This window comes from Aphis gossypii, chromosome 1 (genome assembly GCF_020184175.1).
Source record: "Aphis gossypii isolate Hap1 chromosome 1, ASM2018417v2, whole genome shotgun sequence".
In the NCBI taxonomy this organism is placed as follows: Eukaryota; Metazoa; Arthropoda; class Insecta; order Hemiptera; family Aphididae; genus Aphis; species Aphis gossypii.
Window position 1 is genome coordinate 19,333,906 of NC_065530.1, and position 24,321 is coordinate 19,358,226.

General features: G+C 22.1%; 2 protein-coding genes across 3 annotated transcripts in view; one reads left to right on the forward strand and one right to left on the reverse strand.

The window, feature by feature from the left end:
- The window catches only part of LOC114120068 (protein furry), a 107,310-nt gene that overhangs the window by 66,057 nt on the left and 16,932 nt on the right, over nt 1–24,321 (reverse strand). The gene's annotated exons all lie outside the window — the stretch shown is intronic.
- Nucleotides 1,447–24,175, forward strand: LOC114120069 (FMRFamide receptor). Of its 2 annotated transcripts, none has more exons than XM_027981865.2 (7): nt 1,447–1,583; nt 14,278–14,389; nt 14,839–15,079; nt 18,866–19,065; nt 19,378–19,705; nt 19,927–20,104; nt 23,578–24,175. In XM_027981865.2, exons 2-7 carry the CDS (start codon nt 14,337–14,339, stop codon nt 23,676–23,678), a joined length of 1,101 nt encoding a protein of 366 aa, XP_027837666.1. In that variant the 5' UTR covers nt 1,447–1,583; nt 14,278–14,336; the 3' UTR covers nt 23,679–24,175. The 2 variants fall into 2 exon arrangements, with proteins under 2 accessions (XP_027837666.1, XP_027837665.1); XM_027981864.2 differs by lacking the exon at nt 1,447–1,583 and adding an exon at nt 2,550–2,784.

Here is a 24,321-nt window from a genome sequence, read left to right on the forward strand (position 1 = left end):
TATAATGTTTTATGAATTAAATTTTTCAGTATATAAATGGTATATCTAACAAAAATAATTACGATTTAAAAAAAAATATTTATATTCAGTATTTAACAAAGGTTGAATAGATTATTTGAACGAACAAGTGAATAGAAATGTAGATTTCGATTAATGAGAACTCATATTTATTCACTCACATTGGCGCCAAATAGTTTCGTTACATCTATACTGTACTTATGGATTTGAAAATAATGATAAATCATTGAGTTTAAATACCATATGATTTTGCATCAGTATTCTTTTAACTATTAGCGCTTATACTTTGTTTAAAAAAAAAATTTATGCACTCATTATGTAATACTAAACAAAACTTGACTAATGATTATTTTTTTATTTATAACGATCAGAATTTAAAATGAAAATTAATTAATTATTACAAATAATATGTGTACATCAAATAAAAGCATTTTTCTTCATTAATAAAAGTACTATGGGAAGTAAGTATAAATAATTATTAAAATTAAGTGATTTGATTGAACAATTTGGATAAAGTTCAATAAAACATATGTATTAATTTTTAATGAATTATATACCATTTTAATAATTTTAGTACAAAATATGATGTGTTTTTTCTATTTTTAGTACACAATATATTTACTGTATATTTCATAAAATATTGACTATATTTTATAACAACTTCGTCTAATATATTTAGTGTCGTACGTATAATTCTATTAGGACATATTTGTAACTCGTTTACAAAATTGAAAATATTTTCAAAAATAATTGCATCTTAATCTTACATACATAATATAATATGAAATCGGATTTTATTATCTATAAAACATTATTTTCAACTACAATTGACTTGACAATTATTTCAAATCCACGACATGGACGAACGGAAAGTAAGCACGTTACATAACTTTCAACAAAAATATATCTTGATGCTGTAGATTATAGGTACTGTTATACCTTATCATAGTACTATTAAAGAGTAATTAGGAAACCAAAACCATATAAAATTACTTAATATAAATAAACAAAATTATTTTGTATACAACCATATATGTTTGTAACAAATTACGATCCTAACAATCTACACCTCTATGAAAGTAAAATAAAAACACTTTGTATTTAAAACGTTTCGAATTCGTGTTATCAAATTAACTGATAAGAAATAATAATAAATAATTTTTAAAACGTGTTTATCTTTTCTTTTTGGAGCTGATATGGATATGCATATTATATTATTACACTAATTAAACATTGATCATGTAGTACATAATAAAATACAAAATAAATTGTATGAATTTGTAATGTTATCGTTTAAGGAATCTATAAAATGTGTCTATTATAACTAGATATAATACTTCCTAATAAGTAGGTACTAGCTAAGAAAAAAACGAATCTATTAAACAAAAAGCGTCATATACTTAAAAAATATTCGTGATTGTAACTCCTCAATTTCTAAAATGTATACAAATGTTCAGTATTTAGTTTAAAGTGAATTTAATAACAAGACATAGAAAATAACTGCTATAATTTACTTGTGTATTAAGTAAAACAATACCAGTTGGAGTATCATGGTCTTTAAAAAGGTATATTTCATTTACATATTATATACAATAAGTTTTATAGTTAGTATCAATAATCAACAAAGTATTATATAACATACAAAATAAATAAATTAACACTTAACATATATGATCTAATTTTTATAGATAGATTCAAGAATTTGATTTTCTTAATTTTTGGTAGATAATTCAAATTCTAGTCATATTTATATTTATTTATTTTTTACAATTCAGTAAAATAACAGCATCTAATTATTTTTAAATTGAAATAATTTTATTTTTCAACTAAAAAAAAAATTCAAAAATTATATTATAGAAAAATATAAAACACGAAGATCATAATTTATTCGGTTTCTTATTTTTCTTTATAAATTTAACTATTCATTTCAACATAATAATTATTAAAAACAACAAACTATTCTATAAAAATAATTATGCATCAATATTTTGAAAAGAACAATATAATAATATATTCTAATTTTTAATTTAAAAAAAAATATTTTCAAATTAAGATTGGACGAATTTGCGTTATAAAATAATAAATCACGTATTCGTAAAAATAAACAATTAAATTTAATTAACAAGTTGTATTAAATATCATACAAAATGCTAAATCTAATTTTCGTATTAATGATTAATTTAATTTAAGCCTAACCGAACACAAAGATAAATCAAAATATGTAAATTTGTTTTTCTTTTATTAAATATACAAACAAGTATAATATTATATAGGTTATACATTATACAATGGTACATATGTATATGCACTTTTTAAAGTTTTTTTTAAGACAGGTTATGCTTAAAAATTGAATTCTTAAATCTATAAGAAAGTAAATAAAGTAAATATTAAAAATGCTTAAACTTAAAACTTAACTTAGGAAAAATTCGAAAAACAGAAAAATACGCTATAGTTCATGGGCGCTGAACTTTTAACAGCGGTCGCCTATAACGAAGGACGTTTAAGCTTTCAGTTTCAGTAGCATTCCGTCATTTGTGCCGAGAGTAGCAACTCAGTCAAACATACACAAAATATCTCAAAATATAATTTTCTTAAACGTTTTAATTTAGTGATTATATAAATGTGATTATTTATACAGTGATATGTATATTTTAAGTCAAAAATTGTGATTATTAGAAAAATCAAATATCTCCGAAATAAACTGAATTTAGAATGTTAATAATATGCAAGTAAAAAAACAAAATATGTTTTCATACGTGGATAAAGGTACTGTTGTTCTTTTTTTTTCTAAGAATCACTATATCATAAGTTTATAAAATTTTGACTAATTTTACATTTCAAGCATAGTTTTTTTTTAGTATTTATATTAAATCCATTTTTAATCGATTAATCAAATAAATAAAAAATATTACAAATAATTTTATACCACTTAAAATATAATGTTCGATAATGTAAAACTCAAGTAATATTTTAAAGTTGAAATTTATAATAAACATAATTTTCTATTATAACTTAAGACAACAAGTATATATATATAAATATAATGAAAGTTAATAAAAAAAAGTATTACAAAGTAATAAAAAATATTTTATTGTTCTAATAAGCTGCATTAATGTAACAGAAATAAATGTAAATAAACTGTTATAATAATTTTGAAATTTTACTTGAGTTAACTATATTATCACAGTTGAAGAGCGTATAAAGCGTAATCCATTGATTAAAACATTTTTTTATTAAAAGTTAACCAGGAATATATTACTTTGAATTTGAAAGCAATGATAAATTATTCTGTTCAGAAAATAATTCTTTACAAACCATATAGTTTTTTCATTTTTCGTATCTCAAAACGGTAGATATTAAATATTTGATAACATATTACATTCTTCGGTAAAGTATAATAGAATTATGTAAAATATTAATTTTTAAGTTAGATTAATTACAATGTTATTGCCAAATTAAAAAATGATAATCAAGATAATTATGAAAGCAAACTCTTTAAGTTTCCTAAAATTCTAAAAAGTAAAAAAAAAGACTAATATAATATAGGTAAATTACTATTTTGTTTGGTTTATAGAAAGGTTAAATTATGTTTCTCAGTTAGTGTGTCTTCAAGTACATAATATGTAATATGTATCATTATATCAGATAATTAATCAGACTTTAAATCGTCAATATTTTTATGTATACAAATAATTTTCAAGTTTAAGTACAGATAGACTAAAGAATATTAAAATGTATAAAGCGTGAAGCTATAGTATATTTTAAGAGTAACATTTTATCAAGTACAAGTTTTATTACCATAAATTGCCAACCTTATGAAACAATAATAAATTGTTTTATAAATGGTCGAAATTATTCGTTGCCCAGTTTTAACGAAATAAAATACAAAGATAAAAATGGAATTAAAATTTGAAGTTTCCAATTTTATGGATTTTACTTTCAACATAAATAATTAAAATATTATTTGAAAAGTTTAAAAAAATATTTACAACATTTTGGAGGTAGGTGCAATGTATATATTAGAAATCATTTTGAAAATTACCGAAAATTGGAAAAAAAAATACGTATTTAAAAAAAATACCAACCATGTCCCATTTCCAAACTGTCTTATTAAACTTTCAGAGCACGTTTACTATTTCAAAAAGTGTATTCCAAAAAAAAAAACGTCATCGTAAAGCCAATAGCTTTCTTAAGATTGTTCAGAATCTAAATTATAACTTTATAAATAAAATAATAAGAAAAAAATAAACATAATAATAATTAATTGTGAAAAACCTAGATTAAATATTAATCATCAGAGAATACCTATTATGTAAACCAACTGTTTAAAAAGAAAAAATTTAAAATAAAATAATGAAAGAAGTTATATTAAGGACACTAACAATTATGTATAGTTTATAAAAAATTAATTTAATAACTAATACCTACCTATCTTTTATTTTTTCAGAACAAAGAATGATTAAAACTAAGTAGAAACACTATTTATACGATAACATTTTTTAGCACGTATTATTGATAGTCTTAAGTTGATAAAAACTATAAAAAAAAAAAAAAAAAAAACATTTAAAATTACAATTATGCATGCTGCTCTGTAAGTTGTAATAATAAATATAATCTGTAACTATGACATTAATTGAATATATATATATATATAAAAAATTAGGAGTTGAAAATTTTAAAACTATACACAAATTAAGCATTTATCTTATGAAAAATAAAAAATAAACTTACAATTGACAATTATTTTAGTGGACTTGATTTTATTTTAGTTAAAACTAAACAATCTCTCAAAGAATTTAACATGAGGGTTTTTCTTCAGAATTAAAATTAAATTCAGTTTTTATCGTTCAATTTCTTTTTATTTAAATATTTTTTGTAACTTACCCTCCTCATTATTAAGAACCATTCAAAATTATTTCAAAAGTTAAAACTATATTACATATTATAATTTTAAGGGGGCGATAATGATATCATTCATCTCTGTCATTTACACATATAGAATATAGTAAAAAAAAAGCTCGACATATTTCATACATAATATAATAATAATAATAATAACTATTATAAAAAATATAATCTATTTTTCCTGCAGCTTTTTTAATAACTTTATTTTTAAGAGGACGTCACACATATCTGATTTCTAAGAAGTATTTGATAAATATACTGTAAATTAATTAAAATCTTAAATATATTTGAATTCTTATTTATAATAATTTACAAGTGATCTTATGATAGCCAATTTTAGTGCCATTGTTGATTGTTGCGTAATTCGAAATTAGATCGGTATATAAAAGAAAACAGTTTCCAGCGAAAAAATATAATCACTTCACTGCTAAAGCCATAATGAAGAAATCAAATATATACGATATTATAATATTTAGTAAATTGTGCCATTGTGGCGTTTATATTATATTTTTTAATATAATTAATACAAAAAGAAAATGTTATCGTTGCTTAAAATTCTATTATTTTTATGTTCTAAAACTTATAATTTTAGGCTGTACAGAGTACTTAAAAATGTACACTGATTTTACAATGATACTTCTTTTATATCATATTTTTTTAAATCAATTTTATACTTAAACATCGATTATTTGTTTATTTAAAAACCTGAAATACATACATATTTCCTTCTGCGCTAATCTAATTATACAAATACACAAATATAAATTATTTATATTTACGTATCATATTGTAAAGCAATAAGATTTTGTCATTTCCTTGAAATTATATTTCATTTCTGAACAGAGTATTGCAATGATTGTGTGTGTGTGTGTGTGTGTGTGTGTGAGTTTTTATTCATTTCTTTTTATTTTGTTTTATTATGTCTGTCATCACCTTTAAGAACAGTATAAAAATGTTTCAATCCTCAACTTTAAAGACAGTTTCTGGTAGTAAATTGGATCTAGTTGAAACGTGGGATCAAAAGTAAACAATTCTCAGATTTATAAAAAAAATTATTAATAAAATATAATAATAATAAAGAAAGAAAAAGGGGAATATTTACATAATATTATAAGGTATTCAAATGTTAAACGTATAACACAGATTTTATCTCAAATGGTTTTGGTTTTTTTGTTTCAATTTAATTTAATATTAATAGTAAAATCATTTTAAAATTACTTAAATTATTATTTTTTATACAAAATGAATTTTTAAAATTGTTTTAACTTCTAAGTTAATGTCATTAATTTATTTTTCCTTCTATAAATCCTAATAATAAAAAAAAATTTACTAAAATTTTTTTCTGTATAAAACCTAGAAGATGTAATACAAGATTTCTCATATAAGTTCTTACAGTGATTACAAAATATCGAAAATACTTATAGTCTTAACTGATGTTATAATAATTATTTTAAGTTAAGGTATTGATGAATTTTTGTATGTAAATAAAAAGTAATCAAATTTTTTTGCCATAAAATTCATAATTATTTTCTATTAGCAATGAAATCATGAAAAAAATTAGCCTAATTTTAAATTATGTATATAACGATCCCATTAATACTGTTATTAGATACGTCGTGTCGGTATTGACTTGTAACAATAATATTATTATTTTTATGTAAACGTATAATTGAAATCTATTCAAGTTTATAAACAACAATTAATATTTATGACATGATTACAATAACAGAAATGACAAATAGATAGGCACCCTTTGACAGATTGATTTGGCAGGACTACAGTAGGTCCTTAAACCAAACAATAATATATGATAAAATATAATAATAATTATTATACAAAATATGCGATGCATTTGGTAACAATAAGTTCAACATACCGTATTAATAATAGAAAAATAAACTCCAAAATGTAGTATAAATAAATTATAAAATATTCTTAGAAATAAAGTCTGATGCTGACACACCACTCAGAATCGTTTTTCGTACAATTTAGTGTTGAATTTAAATTCACTATGTCCATTACATTACACGATTTGAAACCTTATACTTTCAAATTTCAATAGAGTGAAATTATATATATTATATTTATAATTATTTATATATATATAATATATAAAGGATGGATGTAAAACTATGGAAAAAAGAAGGATGGTAAGGATGGCAAGGATATATGTCGGGATGGTCCTAGTGGCCGAATTTACCGAAGAAGAAGAAGAAGAAGAAAATATAGTACGATAATATATTATATTACCGGAAAAGATGATAATTCAGGAATTGTCTTGATATACTAGTTATTATTAACAATGACTGGAAAGAATAGGAAAGGTTAGATATTTCATATTTTAATAGTACAATAGTTCTCTATTATATTAGGCAATATTGTAAATCCTTATCAAAACAAATATCAACACCGCTTTATCGATGATCGATCTGATTATGAAATATAGGTAGGTATTATGATTTAAGATAGTACTTTCTTAAATTATGGTAGGTATCTATACTACATAATATATATGGTAAACCTAGTTATATGTTATTGTTTTTGTCGCTTATAACTTATAATAAAATTGACAAATTAAAAACTATCGTACTATATAATTGGTATATTTATAAATACATCCCGCGAGTGACTGCGCAGTACTGTTTGTGCACTGAAATAGTGAATAGCAATGTTTAATAATTGTGTTAAAATTGTTTAATAATCTGTTTAAAAATGGATTTAAAACTTAAATGGAATGCGCATAAAATTTAACTACAGAATTTTATTATTAATTGAAAAAAATTATGATTTATCCTAAATATATAATAATAATTATAATAATATATTATTCGATTTTTAACTTAATTTTTAATGTTATCATCAATGCCTTCTTTTATTAGGAATTATCATCAATGACTAGTTATTATTGACGTTAATTCCTTAATAAACCAGTCATTATCGTTATTGACTAATCATTGTCAACATTGACTTAATGTCATATTTTCCAGTAACATGTATACAAACACTAAAATATAGAATTTTTTTTTCTTATTTCTTGTACATAAATCTAAATTTGGTTCTAAACTAAGCATTATCGTTACCTATAGTCTAAATAGTTCTTTTTTAAGTGAAACAGTTTTTATATTTTATTATTTATCGTAATAAATTAATATTAACCATAATAAAATCAATATAAAAGTTTTATTATACATGTGTATAAGACGAAGTAGATAGTTACGATAATCTACTGGCTTGAATAATTCAAAAAACAAAACATAACTTCAAGATATACGTAAATTCGAAAAAATTAAGTTCTTATTATTACCAAAGAGTCCAAATGTAAACAACAGTAATACTATGATAAAAGAGACGTGTACTGACGTATTAAATACTACTTAGTACTACTTATTTTACATAAATATGTGTATGTGTGTGTGTGTACACGAATATATCCATTAAAAATATACTTATGTATATATTTTAAACGAAATTTCAAAATAAAAGTTTTCTAAAAGTAGCACATAAATTGACAACCAATTATTATGCACAATTTTAAATTGATACAATTATTAATTATTCATTTTTTTGTAATTCAGATTATAAATAGATACATCTATATTCATGAATTAAATATAAGGTGATATTTTCATAAGATCGTTATTTAGTATATTTCTAAGGTGTGGATCCAGAGCATATTTAGAAACAGAATCTTTATATTTCAAATTTATGAATTAGGTATATAACATTATTTTTATACATATGTAATTAATCAAAAAATCAATAACATTCAAAAAAATATAAAAAATAACTGGTTTAACTGATTGAAAAATAAATAATTACATACACCCAAACATAAGATTAACATATGAAATATCCTTAACAAAATATATGTCAAATACCTAATGCCATTAATTCCTAGTACTTTTCTTTTACTTCAGAAATATAACACAAATAATTCGAAAAATCTAGAATTTTTATGTAAAAACCAATATTTTGAAAAAATCGGTTATCATTTTATTATAATTCTAAACCGACCAACTGTAAATAAGACGTCTTTTTTAATACTTGAAATTAGAATTTTGACAAAAATCACCAAGATAGAGACAATTTGTAAATCATTTTGTAGGTGAAAAATCATATAATTTTAGCATTTATATTTAAGATTTGAAAATGTAATTTAACGTTTCTTGTTAATTGTTATAACTGAAATAAAAAAAAAAAGTTAAACATAATTGCACAAATATTTTTTATGAGCGTCTAAAGTTTAAATGTTGACAAAATTGGATGTTCACGCGTAAAATAACAATCTCTCGTCATCCGATTTTTTTTCTATTTTTTTGTGATTCAAAAACAAATTATGTAAATACTGTTAAACTTTTCACCAAATATTAATGTTAGCGTTTTCTATATATGGCTTAATTTTCCAATTACAAGTTGTTGACTTGTTATTTTTAAATGTCAAAAAAAAAATTATTGCTTGTTCATAAAACTTGAAAAATGAAAAAGTACATGATTTCTCATAAATAGTTATTTAGAATTTAAATATATATTATGCGTGAAGATTTTTTAAAACATATGAAGTTTAAATTTTGACAAAACGACAAAAATTTGAATAATATTTTTTAATTCAAAATTTTTAAACTTTTCAGTTTATTTACCTTGTTCTTGAAAATTAAATACATATTATAAGACTGGAAATAAAAAATTGATAGCGTTATTTTTTAATAAACATTTGTAGTTCGAATTAAACAAAAAAAAAATAGATATTTAAACGAAGAACAACGAATTTGGTTATTTTGTTATAATAAAAATATAACTTCAGAATTATTATTGAAAATATTGACTCAACATTTAATAAAATAATATAATATAATGTAAATATTTAATATCATAATAATAAAATATTAATAACATAATAAATGCATTGTTTTCAGAAAAATTATATTTAGTCTACCGTATAACTATAATAGTAGAATAAATATCTTTACAAACAATATACAATCATAAAACATATTTAGTAATATAGGTTTTGCTTAGAGTAGTATTTCGTATGCAATTATTTATCATTGAATAATTCAACACTTATTACAGTTACTCAATGACACTCAACACCTACTAACCTACAAAGAGATATAATTTTATTTTTTAGATTTATCATATAAGTACTTATTTTGTATATTGATAAAAAAATATAATATTTTTATGTAGATGAACAATTTTATTTTTGATCTGAAAATTAATTTCACAATACGTATTTGGGCGATAAGTTTATAAATATCAAGATAGAACCGTGTATGATGAAGTCAACCATTGATAGACACTGCATGATGAAATATTATACAAAATATTAGTTTTCGGTAACATTTTTTGAAAGAACGCCAAACTTAAAACGCTATTAGAAAGTAATCCAGAAAATTTATATAAGATAGTCAGGCGATTACTCAAAGTCAAAACTAAAATTTTAAACACAAAGATTTCAAAAAATGTTAGTACAATATATACTGTGATTTAATTCAAGAAATAAAATATTAATATTCAACTATAAAATAAAACAATACATATGATAATACAATATTTATAAACATAAATGCTTAATTTATCTTAAGAAACACTTATTTTTATTAAAGAAATATAAAAATGTTTTATGTAAAGTATACATAAAATACATAGATAAAATATATGAAATTAAAATCATCAGTCTGATAATTTCATATTTAATTAGAAGCAGAGATATATTTGTAGGCGATGCTTAATTAATTAAATTTATTTTTAATTGTCTGAAATTATAGTGTAAATAATATTTATTAAGTAATAATAATAACTTGGTAGATGGTCAATAAGTAAATAATAGTTTCGAAATCAAAAGTTATAAGTAATAAATTTAAAACCAATGATTTCGAAACTACCCTATAACCACCAGAATTTAAGTGAAAGATTAAAAGTGGTTTTTAAATTCCAAACAGTTAATTTATTTAATTTAACGCTCATTTAGTTACTTTTCAAAGAAATAGTTTATGTAAGCAATAAATTATTAAGTAATTTCTTTAACTTAGAAATAAAACGGCTATCTCAGTTTTCACAACTTTCTGAAGTTAAATATTTTCAAACTTTTGAGTTTATAGAAGTTTTAGTTTTTAATTCCTTGTCGTATGCCCTATTATACATACAAATTCAATCAATTGTAGGTACATGCTTATAATTGTATGTTGAGGTTATATAACCTTAATCCAACATACATTTTTCAAAACATGAAATTGATAGCTTTTTATCCAAATTTCAGATATATATTACTATTTATATATATGTACTTATATAGTACGTCTATAATATTTAACAAATAGGTGACATTTATGTCATGAACATTATTTTAGATTAATAAAATATTGAAATTCTTAAGGAAATCAAATTAATAAATCATATAGTAATCTATAGTCCAAACTATAATCCTCCATTTAGATATAAATATAATTTAATTAAAAATTAAGAATTATCAGAACAATCACAATACTAACAAAAAAATTAACAGGACAGAGCAATTGGTCGACTCACCTTGATACAAATTTAATATAAAGTATATTTTTTTTTTTTTTAATTGAATTCAAAGTAATGTTTTCTACAATAATCAAAAACAATTAAATAAAAGTCAGTTTAATATTATATAATAAATGTATTTAGTACTCGAATTGGAAAAAATTAGTAGAGGAACTCAATCTAACAATTTAAAAACTGTTTTCCAAGAGTACAATTATTTGACAGAGAACAATAGAGCAGAAGCTTATTTAAAATATATATGTAAATAAACAGTGCCTACAATAATATTTATTAAACTAATTATATTATAATATAGTCTTGTTTATACAAGTATAAAAACTACAATCAAATACTAAATAAATTAAAAATATTAACGAATACTATACAATTATTTTTATTCAAATAAATCGAAAATTATGAAAATTTATCAATTCCATAATTCACGCATCGGCGTAACTAGAGCCATTTAGTGGTGGAGGGAAATATAGATATTTCATAATTGTCACAAGTTATAAGGAGTAAAACAAACAAACAATTATATCTCTATAATTTGTATCATACATCATATTTTTTTTTTTATAATACCATTTTTAGTTTTCCTGACCAGTTAACACAGTATATAAAAAAAAAGTATGGGGATGATAAATCACCCATAATCCTATGTTTTAAATTAATACGTTAATCATCTAGAAATAGAACCCGTTTATATTTTTTACATTACCTTTACTAAAGATAAAATAAACTACGCCCATTTCAATAAAATAATGTTTCGACCAAAAATACAAAAATCGATTCGAAATAGACGTGAGACAATAATTTATATTAGTATTAAATTTATAATTATCAATACTTAAAATACCAAACGAATTTAATTCACGTGACAAAACAAATTTAATAACAGACACTGCAAGTATGTTAGATATTTATAAGCTTTTAAATTTTAAATGTATTTAATTAAAAAGTATGATTCGGAGTGATGATAATTCTATTAATAATATTTTGATAAATTTTTATTTTTATTTTTACTAACATTGCATACAGTAATATATCTCTACAGTACTAAAACGTAAACCAGAGGTGTGAAATAGCAAGAATCCGGCCGACATGAAATTTTCAACCGACATAAAAGCGCGACACGATTTTTACATAGCAACCGGTTGCTATAACAACCAGTTGCTATAAACAATCAACCCTCTCGATTGGTAAAATTCTCGGTGTCGCACAAATTAACAGAATGACCCCCAGCCATAAGACATATACATGTCAAAAATAGATAAAGATTTATTCTCCGTCTGTCCCCATACAAACTTTTACTTTTTATTTATATTTTATTAAAAAATAATTTATTTTTAACATTTACCAATTATTAACCTTTAGTTGATAATTTTAAAAAAAAATTCATGCAATTAACATGTCAAGTAAATAATTGATAAAAAAATATAATATACTAGTATTGAAACGAATACAAACTACAATTATCTGCCAACTGTTATTGTATCATCACTTTTGCTGAATAAACCTCAAAAGATTTTTCATATAAATAAAAAAAAATATTTACTAATACACAAAACACAACAATACAAAATATTTCAAAGAAACTCCAAGAATATTAAATTTAAAAATATTTAAATATTTAAAAATTGATATATGAAACACACGAGTAAAAAAACTACAGTCTTTAACCGTATCATATTGTATGTGGCCAGAAGTTTTTAGTCTTAAAAGTTAAAACTAATTTTAAAATCAGAATAGTTTGATTCCATTATGTTAAAAACCAAATAAAATATAGTATTTTACTGACAATAGTTTGATTTAATTCAAATATTAGTTAGATCTAACGCAGAACTAAGCTTTATTTTATTTAAGTTTAACTCTTGAATAATTCAGTGTATGTAGTTATAAAGACTAGCTGTATTCATTACTCTAATAAATGATAATTTGTTAATTAATTAATTTTTATAATTTTTAGAAAATAATATCTACTTTATAATATTTTCAATTTAAAATTAATTTTCACATATTATTATTAAAAAAGTAAAAATGTGTTTTAAACATTAAATCATAATAATAGTAATACATCATTATATTTATTATATATTATACGGTATCATATAGTTGTTTTTAGTGTTTAATACGGTAAATATTTGGCAGACGTGATATGCGCTCCAGTAGTTTAAACTTTAAACAACCGAATTATTTCTTATTTTCGTTTGGTCGTTTACAATGTTTACATACAAATCATGATTTCCATTCTATACAATCAAATATTAATTAAAATGTTAATAAATAAAAAAACCGATTTTATCTATTGAAATACAGCTAGCTGCAGTATACTTTATTCTTTATTGTACAATACATAATAATATTATATGCTATTAGAATTTTATTTAATGTCCATGTGGGTAAATTTTCGTGGTTGGAATTTCATTCAAAATGCAGTCTATAATTGAATTTTCTAACTTAAAGTCTCTATTGAGTTAGATGAGTTAGATAGTAAAGTCCTAATTTATTTTTCAATTATTTTAACTCAGCTTTGTTTATATTATTTGCGTACACATTCATAATATGAAACTTTTTCATAAGTAATAAATAACATTTAACATAAAATTATCGTTAAATTGAAATTATAAATAAATATAAAAAAATTTTTCAATTTAATTAATATAAATATTCTTTTTAATACATTTTTATATCATAAAAACTATAAGTGGATTAAAATATGATTGAAAACAGACTCAATATTAACCACGATAATAACTCTGTACTTAACAATCACTAAGTGGATCGTCTACAGATAATATTACTTAGCATTTCTATGTTGAATATAATAATTTTCTTTTTCAGGGATTTAGAATTAAACGATTATACTCCCACAAAAACAATTGAATATTAATTCTTAAATAATGTCGACTCATACAAATGAAGATTTAGAAGACAAAATAAGCCTAACTGACGGGTAAGTTATATAACTGTTGAAATAAAAATGTAATATATCTTAATATTTAAAAATAGCTATAAAAATAAAATGACGTTAAGTCAATACTAAAATATACTAATAATAAACTTTTTGATCCGTTTTAAATAGTAAGAAATATTGAAAATGTATTCGAAATTTCTACTGTTAATCGTTGTAGTATTATAATATTTATTTTTAATTCTAAGCGGAATTGCGAACTTGATGGTATATTTTATTTTTATATGTCATATTTTGTAGCAATAATTTTTTTTGAATACTGAAGATAGTTTTGGGTGGATAATTTTATCTAGTTTCAAGGCTTTAAGTAATATAAACAGAATTTTTATCAACTTATTAGTTAGAGTAATTTACATTTCACGTTTAGATTACAATAATTATCTTAATAATTGATCAAAAAGGTTAATAATTGAACTTTTTCTACTATCTAGGTTTGCAAAATACTATCCGTTGCTTGTTGTGTGTCTTGGAAGCTTGGGAAATTTTTTTTCAGTAATGGTGTTTTTTGGAACAAAATTGCGAAATCAATCGTCATCGTATTATTTATCATCGTTAGCAATCAGCGACACACTATTTTTATTAATACAGCTGATGCCTATGCTATCCAAAACTGGAATCAGCGGGTTATACCATATGCCCGGTTTTTGTCAGTTTTTTGTCTACTTGACACAGGTAAAACAATGACTGGTGAACATACTCAACAAAACTATCTGAAGAAAAATAGTTTGTAATGTTTAAATTTAAATATTTTAAAAAGTGAAATTAATTCTTTAGGTAATTATTAAAATAATTGTAATTTTACACACAGATAATCAATCTACAAAGTCTTTTTAATAATTAGTCGTTTCTTTTATACAATATACTAATATACTAATATACAATATTCTGTTTTAAAATACGGCATACATCCTATTATTATAAAAAAAAGAATTATTATTTATAAAAAATATATATACACAACTCTATTAAACTAAATTTATAAAATAATCGATCTGTAACTAAACATTATAATAACGATGTAAGCAGACATACTTTATGACTTGGAAACACGTGAAAACAGAAATAACTCAATGGCAATACTTTATAAGGCGACTTGACTAAATTTGATAATAATTTGGGTTAATTTAGATTTAAATATCATGTTCACTTAAGACTGTAAGGAGGATTATCAGGAAAAAGGTCAGGACCAAGAACAGATATTAAGGGATTTGAATAATTTGTCAATCGAGAGTAGATTCATTTTTATGGAATTTGGGCTATATTATTTTAAAAGAATTTTTTTTTTTTTTTTTGTTACACTTAAAAAAATAATAACTATAGTAAAGTCGATATTCAATCTTTAGAAATGGAAACGAAAAATTGCAAACTATAATAATAAAACTGACTATAATATATTTTTCAATTGATTTAAAATACATATAAATGAATTCGAATTTACAAAACATATCTTTCAGTTATCTTATACGATTATAACACACCGTTAAATTAATCAATTTTTAGCGAAACCCAACATTAATGATTAAAAACTAATAACAGGCAACTATGATTATAATATTATATCGTAAATTGTGAATTTTTACTAATTACAAAAGTTGTAAATAATCATCGAATAATTTCTACATAATCATAATTTTTAAGTTAGCATACTTAAGTTGGGTAAGTATTTATATTATTTTATATTAAAAACAATAAAAATGCTAAATATTTAAAAAAAATTTAATACGTAGGTATTACATTTTTTTCCAAAATATTTTATTAAATTTTATATTTAAAGTTTAGATGAGCAAAGTAATAGACTAACATTTTGTAGGATATTCGTATACCCGTACAACTCTATACCACTAACCTGAACTTAATTACTTATAACGCATAAAATACTCGTCGGAATTTCAATTTTATGTATCGAAATACCAACTAAGAAAAACATTTTGCATTGGAATATAATTTTAAAGTGTATGTTATCACTTAAAAAAGTAAAAAACTTAAACAATTTTAACGATAAAAATATCGCTTTAAGAACAACAGAAACATTGAAAAACATCAATAGATTTTGATATAATGAGTGCTGTTCGATCACAAATCACCTTGAATAATAAAATAATTAAAAAGTCCATTTTTTTTTAAACACCGTGTATTAAACAATTATTTATTACGTATAAAATGATAAATTCAAACTTCAAAACCATTTACTCAAAATGATATGGGTGTATATGGAGTAAACACATTATTCTCTTTTACCTTATACTATAATGTTGCCCGGGGTTTCCTTAGTTCACAAACAGTATAAAATTTAGTATTTGATTTACATAAATATAATGTGGTGTAACGTATTAAAATGTATAAGCACTCCCAAAATCCCTAGAGGAAATGTAAGTAAAAACACTTCAAAGATAAGAATACTAATAATTTATTTTAAAGCTCAGACGCCTTCAATCAACACACAATACTATATACACAATTTAAAAACAAAAACTCAAGAAAAACATACATTATTATGGTGCTTAATTATTTTGATAAATTATTAATCACGGAATTTCATAAATGCCAAATATAATAATTACATAAATGATAAATAGATGTTTTAAATTAGCAAATTTAAAATAAAATAATACCACTTAAGGTAACTCTAACTTTTAAGGGGTTTTTTTTTTTACTATCAATTAATATTCAGATATTTAAGGTAATTAAAAGAATAATGTAAAACATACACAAGGGGATTCTTTTAACGATATAAACACATATTTTTTGAAGTTTTATCTATGGAAACTTAAAAAATATAAATATATAGCTATATTCGATTTTAACATTCTTAATTTGATAAAGGTCCTACATTATAAACATATAATTTTTAAATAAGTGCATACATTTTAATTTTATAATCCGAGTTTTAATAATTTTCAATGTTTATCGATTCAAAAATATCATATATTAAGTAAAAACGTTTTTATAAGCGGAACACTGTTTATTTTATGAGGTGCCTTTACCGCTTCACTCCTCTTCTTAGTCATAAGTGCTCAGTATACACAATTATAAACTATTGATATACATTTATAGTTATCTAAAAGTCCACATTTAAGAAAAACATTCTAAATAACAAGTTTAAAAAGTTTGCCGTTCAAAAATTAAAAGTCATAAGTGGTCTTACTAATAAGCATGTATAGAAATAGAAAAGAAATGCAACATTAAATATCGAAATTACATACATTTTGGAAAAGAAAATTTTAGAAAAAGTAATTTAGGCATGTTTTTAAATCATTTTTAAAAATCTTGATCAGTTTTATGGAAATTGTAACAACACTATAAAAATTAATTGCCTATAATAACTAATAAATCTTTATTTTAATATTACCCTGGCTTATAGAATTCAATAGACCAAATTTCCAAAAAAAAAATACTAATATTAATTACCTTCCTCTGTTAACAATATGGTAAGAATTGAAGCAGGTTAAATAATCTTATAAGTAAGTTAAAATAAAAAAAAGGTCCATTCACATTATCGTAAAATCAAGTATATACATACATACATAAATTTAAATAAGATTATGTTGGTAATTAATTTTCATAGCGTGATAGATGCGAACGACTTAAAGTAAATCAATTAAACGTCGTAATAAACAGTAACATAACTAGTGAAAGCACTAAAATCTGTCTCATGGATAACAATTCTTCTTCTTCAAAAATAACAGCCTGTAAACTTCTGATGAAGTAAATCGATCTCCTCAGGTGTAGCATTTTATTAGAGTAATTCTAAGACATTATCTTAATTACAATGAAAAATATATAAGAGTGCATGCAGTATTCAAAAGATAATTAATCTACAGTTTAAAATAACACGCGATTAAATGAAAATGGAACTCCAACATTATTTACTATGAATCAATTATACTACATACATGTAATAAATATTATCAAATAGGTAGTAACAGTTTAACCATTCGAATATAAATGTAAAATTGAAACTCATTATATAAATTATTTTGAACTCATTTAATTTTATAGCATAAGTTAAATTATAAAAATATATACAGTAAAATCTTTAAAATATTTATCAAAAAAAAATTAATAAATTCAGACATACATTTCAAAGTCATGCATACATACATAATATAATATGTTACCTACTATATATATATGCTGATATCTTACCTACTTTAATTTATTTTTATGTAATTCAATTTAGTAATAGAACCTTTATTAACAATAGTTATTCAATAAATTAGTTCTAAAAGTTGTGTTTAAAGTGTTAAACTATAAAAATTGATGAACTCAAAAACATTGTTCTGAAGTTTCAGACACAATTGTGAAAAATGTTTATAGGTTAAAATTAAGTACAATAACGATGTCACTAAAACTATTAATTAGATTTTATAATTATTATTATTGTTGTCATTGTATCAATGAACTTTATTTATTAAATAAATTATTGATTGATTGTTTTTTTTTTTTTTATATATATAGATATGTAGTTTCATTAGCGTGTGGCTAGTTGTAGTGTTTACATCAGAACGTTTTATAGCTGTTCGATATCCATTACATAGATCGGTTATATGCACAGTATACAGAGCTAAAATCGTACTATGCATATTAATCACGTTTGCATTAATAGTACATATACCTTATTTAGTAATTTCAACGCCTAACAGCACGGTCTTAGAAAAGTGAGTATCGTTTAAAATCAAATTATACTAAACACAGATTAGATATTTATTTAACGAAACTATAATTAATTTTAAAATAAAATGAATACATTTCTTTACATCTTAAACCTCACTCTAAAAATATATATTTATATTAGTCAATAAAAAAAATTAAAACTTCTTTTTTGTTCAACATTTTTGAGTATAAAGAAAACTCAAAAAGTTTTATAAAACACCTAGAACGAAAATATCTAATTTCATTATAAAAATTGTATACATAGTGTGAAACAGAAAATTATGATACAACATCCTAATTAATAATTTTACGAATAGTAATTCAACAACAACAGAATGTAGCTTGAACTTTTCCTGGTACGAATTATATAAATGGCTAAACTATGCAGACGTTATTATGAACATGCTGATACCATTTTTCCTGATTGTGATATTCAATAGCATGATTTGTCAATCTGTGTGTCGGTTGGCCAGAATAAGACGAACAATGACACTTCATCCATCTAGAAGAAGACAATCTACGTCACAAAACTCACAACACACATCTCAAATAAAAGTTACAGAAATGCTTTTAGTTGTGTCTACAGTGTTCTTATGTCTTAATCTGCCATCGTACGTATTCCGAGTATGGATGGTATGGGACAATGTGAGTATTGCATTAATTGTTGTATAATATTTATAATTATTCATACTAAATTTTTACCGAGTATAAAAATGGATTAAATTGTTTAAAGACTTACAAAAATGTATATTTTTGAAACTACCAAGACATTAATTATAAAATGTATGACATCATATTAAGGATAATTATGCTTATATTGTTTTATTCAAACATTTTTTAGAAAAGTTACATTTCTTGATTTTTAGACATCAACAAAATACAAAACTATACAAGTCATTGCAAATCAAATGTACAACACACATTTTGGAATAAATTTCGTGTTGTACTGTGTAAGTGGCCAAAATTTCCGAAGAGCTTTGGTTGAACTTTGGAATAAAGGAAGATATTCCAATAAAAGATTAAGGGAAACTCAGGTTACAACAGGTGAACATTATTTACTTTAAAAAAAATTGACTAATTAATTACTTATTGTATAATATAGAGCAACAAATGTTTTTTAAATAATATGATAAATACATTATATTTTAAGTTAAAACAAAATATAGGTTTAAATAATAAAGATTGAATGTATCTATAAACAATACATTATTTTATTATCTTATTTAACAGATTTTTATGCAGTTTTTTTTTATAAATATCAACTTTCGATATCAAAAAAATAATATTTCATTTACTTTTATTCATTATAGATAAACAACTTCTTATTAAAAATTATGTCCGGTAAAATCATTTTAGATCACTATTTTACCCTAAAATTAATTTCATATTAAAATTTTCAAAAAATAAACATAGCAGTTTATTCCTAATACTTTTCAAAATTTTCTAAAACTCTTAGATCCCAGAACATTTAAATTATCTTAAGAGGAATTTTTTTTTATATGCAGAGTAATGAACAAAACTACAAAGCATACTCGCCTCTCTTTTATACTTAGAATAATACATTTTTTCAAAATATGGTTTTTGGGATGTTTAAGTATAATTTACTTAAGACACTATTTTCAAATAATAAAAATTTTAAACCATTTATTAATATGTAAACGCGCCTAAATCTGAGAATAATAGCATTGTATAATGGTTTTACAAAACGTAGTATCTAAAAACTTTAATATTTAGTCTATGGTACCCTAGTATTTATTATACTAAAACAATTTTTACAAATTATGAAAATTATAAACATGTAGTAATTTAATATTATTAAAAAAATTTTCAAATCATAACAGTACAAAATCTTATAAACCAGCAACATATACCATTGCCCTTATTAGTTAGAAGTAAATATTAAGATAACTATAAAATACTACTTGTTCAAATTTCATTGAAATGCCTTTACAATTTACAATAAAAAGAGTAGTTTTGATATAAAAAAAAAAAAAATTATCTCAGACACTCCTTAAATTGTATAAAGTATACCTAATTAAAATTTCCAAAACAAAATTTGAATTGACATTTTAGCAAACAAATGAGGGTAATGATGATGCTTAGTAAATCGCCCAGTACCTACCTATTATAATGTATACACAAATTACAAAACTAATTACTTTCACATTTTCAAAATATACTAAGATGCTTAAATATAATAATGGATAATGGAGTTCTACAGTATTATATTGGTATTTATTTTTGAAAAAATATAAGTTATATTCTGACATACACACGATTTAAAATACGGATAATAATTTATAAAGTAAACAAAGTAAAAGTGGTTATAAACACCTATACAAATACAACCAATAGTTAGAAATAAATTCTTAGAAATTTTAAATCGATAGCATAAATAGGAGCATAAGAAAATAGTAAACATTTAAAAGTTTTAAACATAATAAAAGAAAAATAGTCGTGCCAAACAAATAAATTGGATTATTCATATAGAAGTAAGAAAATATACTTATACATGTATATATATAATATTTATATAAACATAAAATTAACTAAAAGGAAATCGCGAATTATATTATTAATACAGTAATTTTCATATATTTTTCATAAATACGTAAAATTATCAATAAATAATGAATTACAAAATACTTAAGTAAATATCATATTACTATTATACATTCCCTTTGAAATAAATAATTGTCAACCTAGATAAATATGATATAGGTAAAGATGAATGTCCCAACTTCATTAAATTATTAAATAATTAAATAATATTATTTTATAGAACAAAACAGTATCATTTCTTAATTTCGCGGAGCTGAAGTCTTCTCAGCAAGCATAGCTTAAATACTTTTAAGTTTAAACTAAATCATAATTTAAAATTTAAATGTGAAAGTCAACACTATATCAACTAAAACTATTAATATATATATATATATTTTTTTTTTTCATATAATAACTAAGCTGAAAATAAAATAAAACTGTACAATGCTTAAAATAATAAATGCGTATTTAATATTAGACATTTGATAAAAGAATTGTCTTAATTAATTTTTCTATAAACTATAAATTTATTGAAATTTTACGAAAAATAAAAAAAAATTTTAAATTATTAATCATTATAGTTTTCTACGATTTGTATGATAAGAAGTGAATATTTTATATGTACAATATAAAGCATGAATTAAAATGAATTATTTTATCAACTGAAAGTGGTATTTAAAACAATTTAAATATAATTTCATATCAAATAAAAATATTTACTGACACATTAAAAAAAAAAAAAAAAACGTAAAATTGTGATTCTGAACTAATCAAATAAACTGTAAATTCTAAAAAAATTTATATATAACAATGTTAGGTTTGTATTTAAGGCAGTATATTTAATTGTAGAATGTAGGCACAATCAGACAAATTGTTCATATTATTTAACCACTTTCCAGTTTAATTTTATAACTAACTAGTAAGTACCAAGCAAGAATTTTTAAAAATAATACTTATTTTATTAAAAATGCTTACTCTAGATATACTATAAAAACTTTTTTTGAATAGTTAAGCATTCTGTTATACAAATAAACATTTAACATAAGGGTGTATAATAATAAAAATAGTATTCAATTACAATAAGTATTAGAACATTTGTATAATTTTGAATCTTTGTGAAGATCAAATAAAAAAAAGGGGGTCAAGCGAGTAACGCTTTGCTATACAGTAAATATCCTGTGAAATTGGGACATAGAGAAAGATCATTATAATGGGTATATTAAATTTGAATACAATGATAGGTATCATTATAAACGAAAAACAATTCTGAACGGAGAAAATTTGTCAGCAGAAAATATATTTTCCACTAGGTGGTGAAAATGGTGGTTTATGTTTTAATGATCTGAATATCCTAAAATTAAATCATGTACAAAAAATGCCAATTTTAACAACTGGTGTAAGTTTCAATTTTTATGACTAGTAATTTTTAATCACAACAAAAATCTAAAATTATTTGATAGTAAATCGTTATTTTACGTACATATTTTCGCAAACTTACGATAACATTTTTTTAATTGGCCAACACTAAACTTCTTTTTTATTATTGTAAACCAAACTTATAGAAAATCTTGTATTCAATTTTTAATTTTAAGCTACTTATACACATTTTTTTTATACATTTTTAATTATAAAATAAATTCAAAATATTCATGATTTTGACGATTTTTTTTAATATTTCAACACTAATAAAAAAATTGTGCTTATGTATTCTTATAATTTTTAAACCCTATAAGACTAACTCATGAAGAACTTTGTATTAAATCGTAGTGATAATTTAAGGAAGTTACATAAATGGCATAATATATAAGATGATGCGTTTTTATAGGGTATTGCGATGGGAAAACATTAAATGATAACTCACGGTTAAAAAATAGAATTCTAACTTTTATAACAATGGTTTTATTTAAAATGAACAGACAAAAGCTTTTAAACAAATTTAAGTATAAATAAATAATTTACTGTATTATATGTTGCAGTATTATCAGAATTCTCAAAAAGTGGGGTTGGATCCAAACAAACTACTGTCAACGGAACTTGGAAGGAAGTACATGAACTTATACCAATTGCACATAGTTAATGTTTTATAGATAAACTAATTTTTTAATACAATGTACCTAAAATACGGCTATATGTATAAATATTAAAATAAAATAAATTGTATACGGTAAATGCATTGTAAGAAATAAATGAAAACAAAAGGATGATGCCCCCAACCCTTTTCAAAAAATGATAGATGTATAGGTGAATGTGTACATTATTATATAATCATTATTTATTGTAAATAAAGTAATAATAACTTACAGTACAACATTAAATTATTATATTATAATAAAAAGATTTAATAATAATTAATATTCAATTGAAATAACGATAAAAATAATTTTGAAGTATTTTTAACATGCATCTTACTGATCATAATTCAGTAAATTTCGCATTGCACATACTGGGAACGTGAAATAAATGGAAATATTACAAACACGAAATTATAAACGAAAATTTCATTTATCAATGTTCTAACTTTGTAAAAATTTATTTTTTTATTTACTTAAATTTCAAAATTCATACAACAAAACTCCTTTAAAATTAACTATTTATTAATAAATGTATATTTTTAATTCCTCTCTACCGATAAATCTTTTTGGTTTGAGCCTGTTAAAATGCGCATTTCAAATTATAATAAATATTATGTATATATTTAATGCACTATAGAACACAAAAGT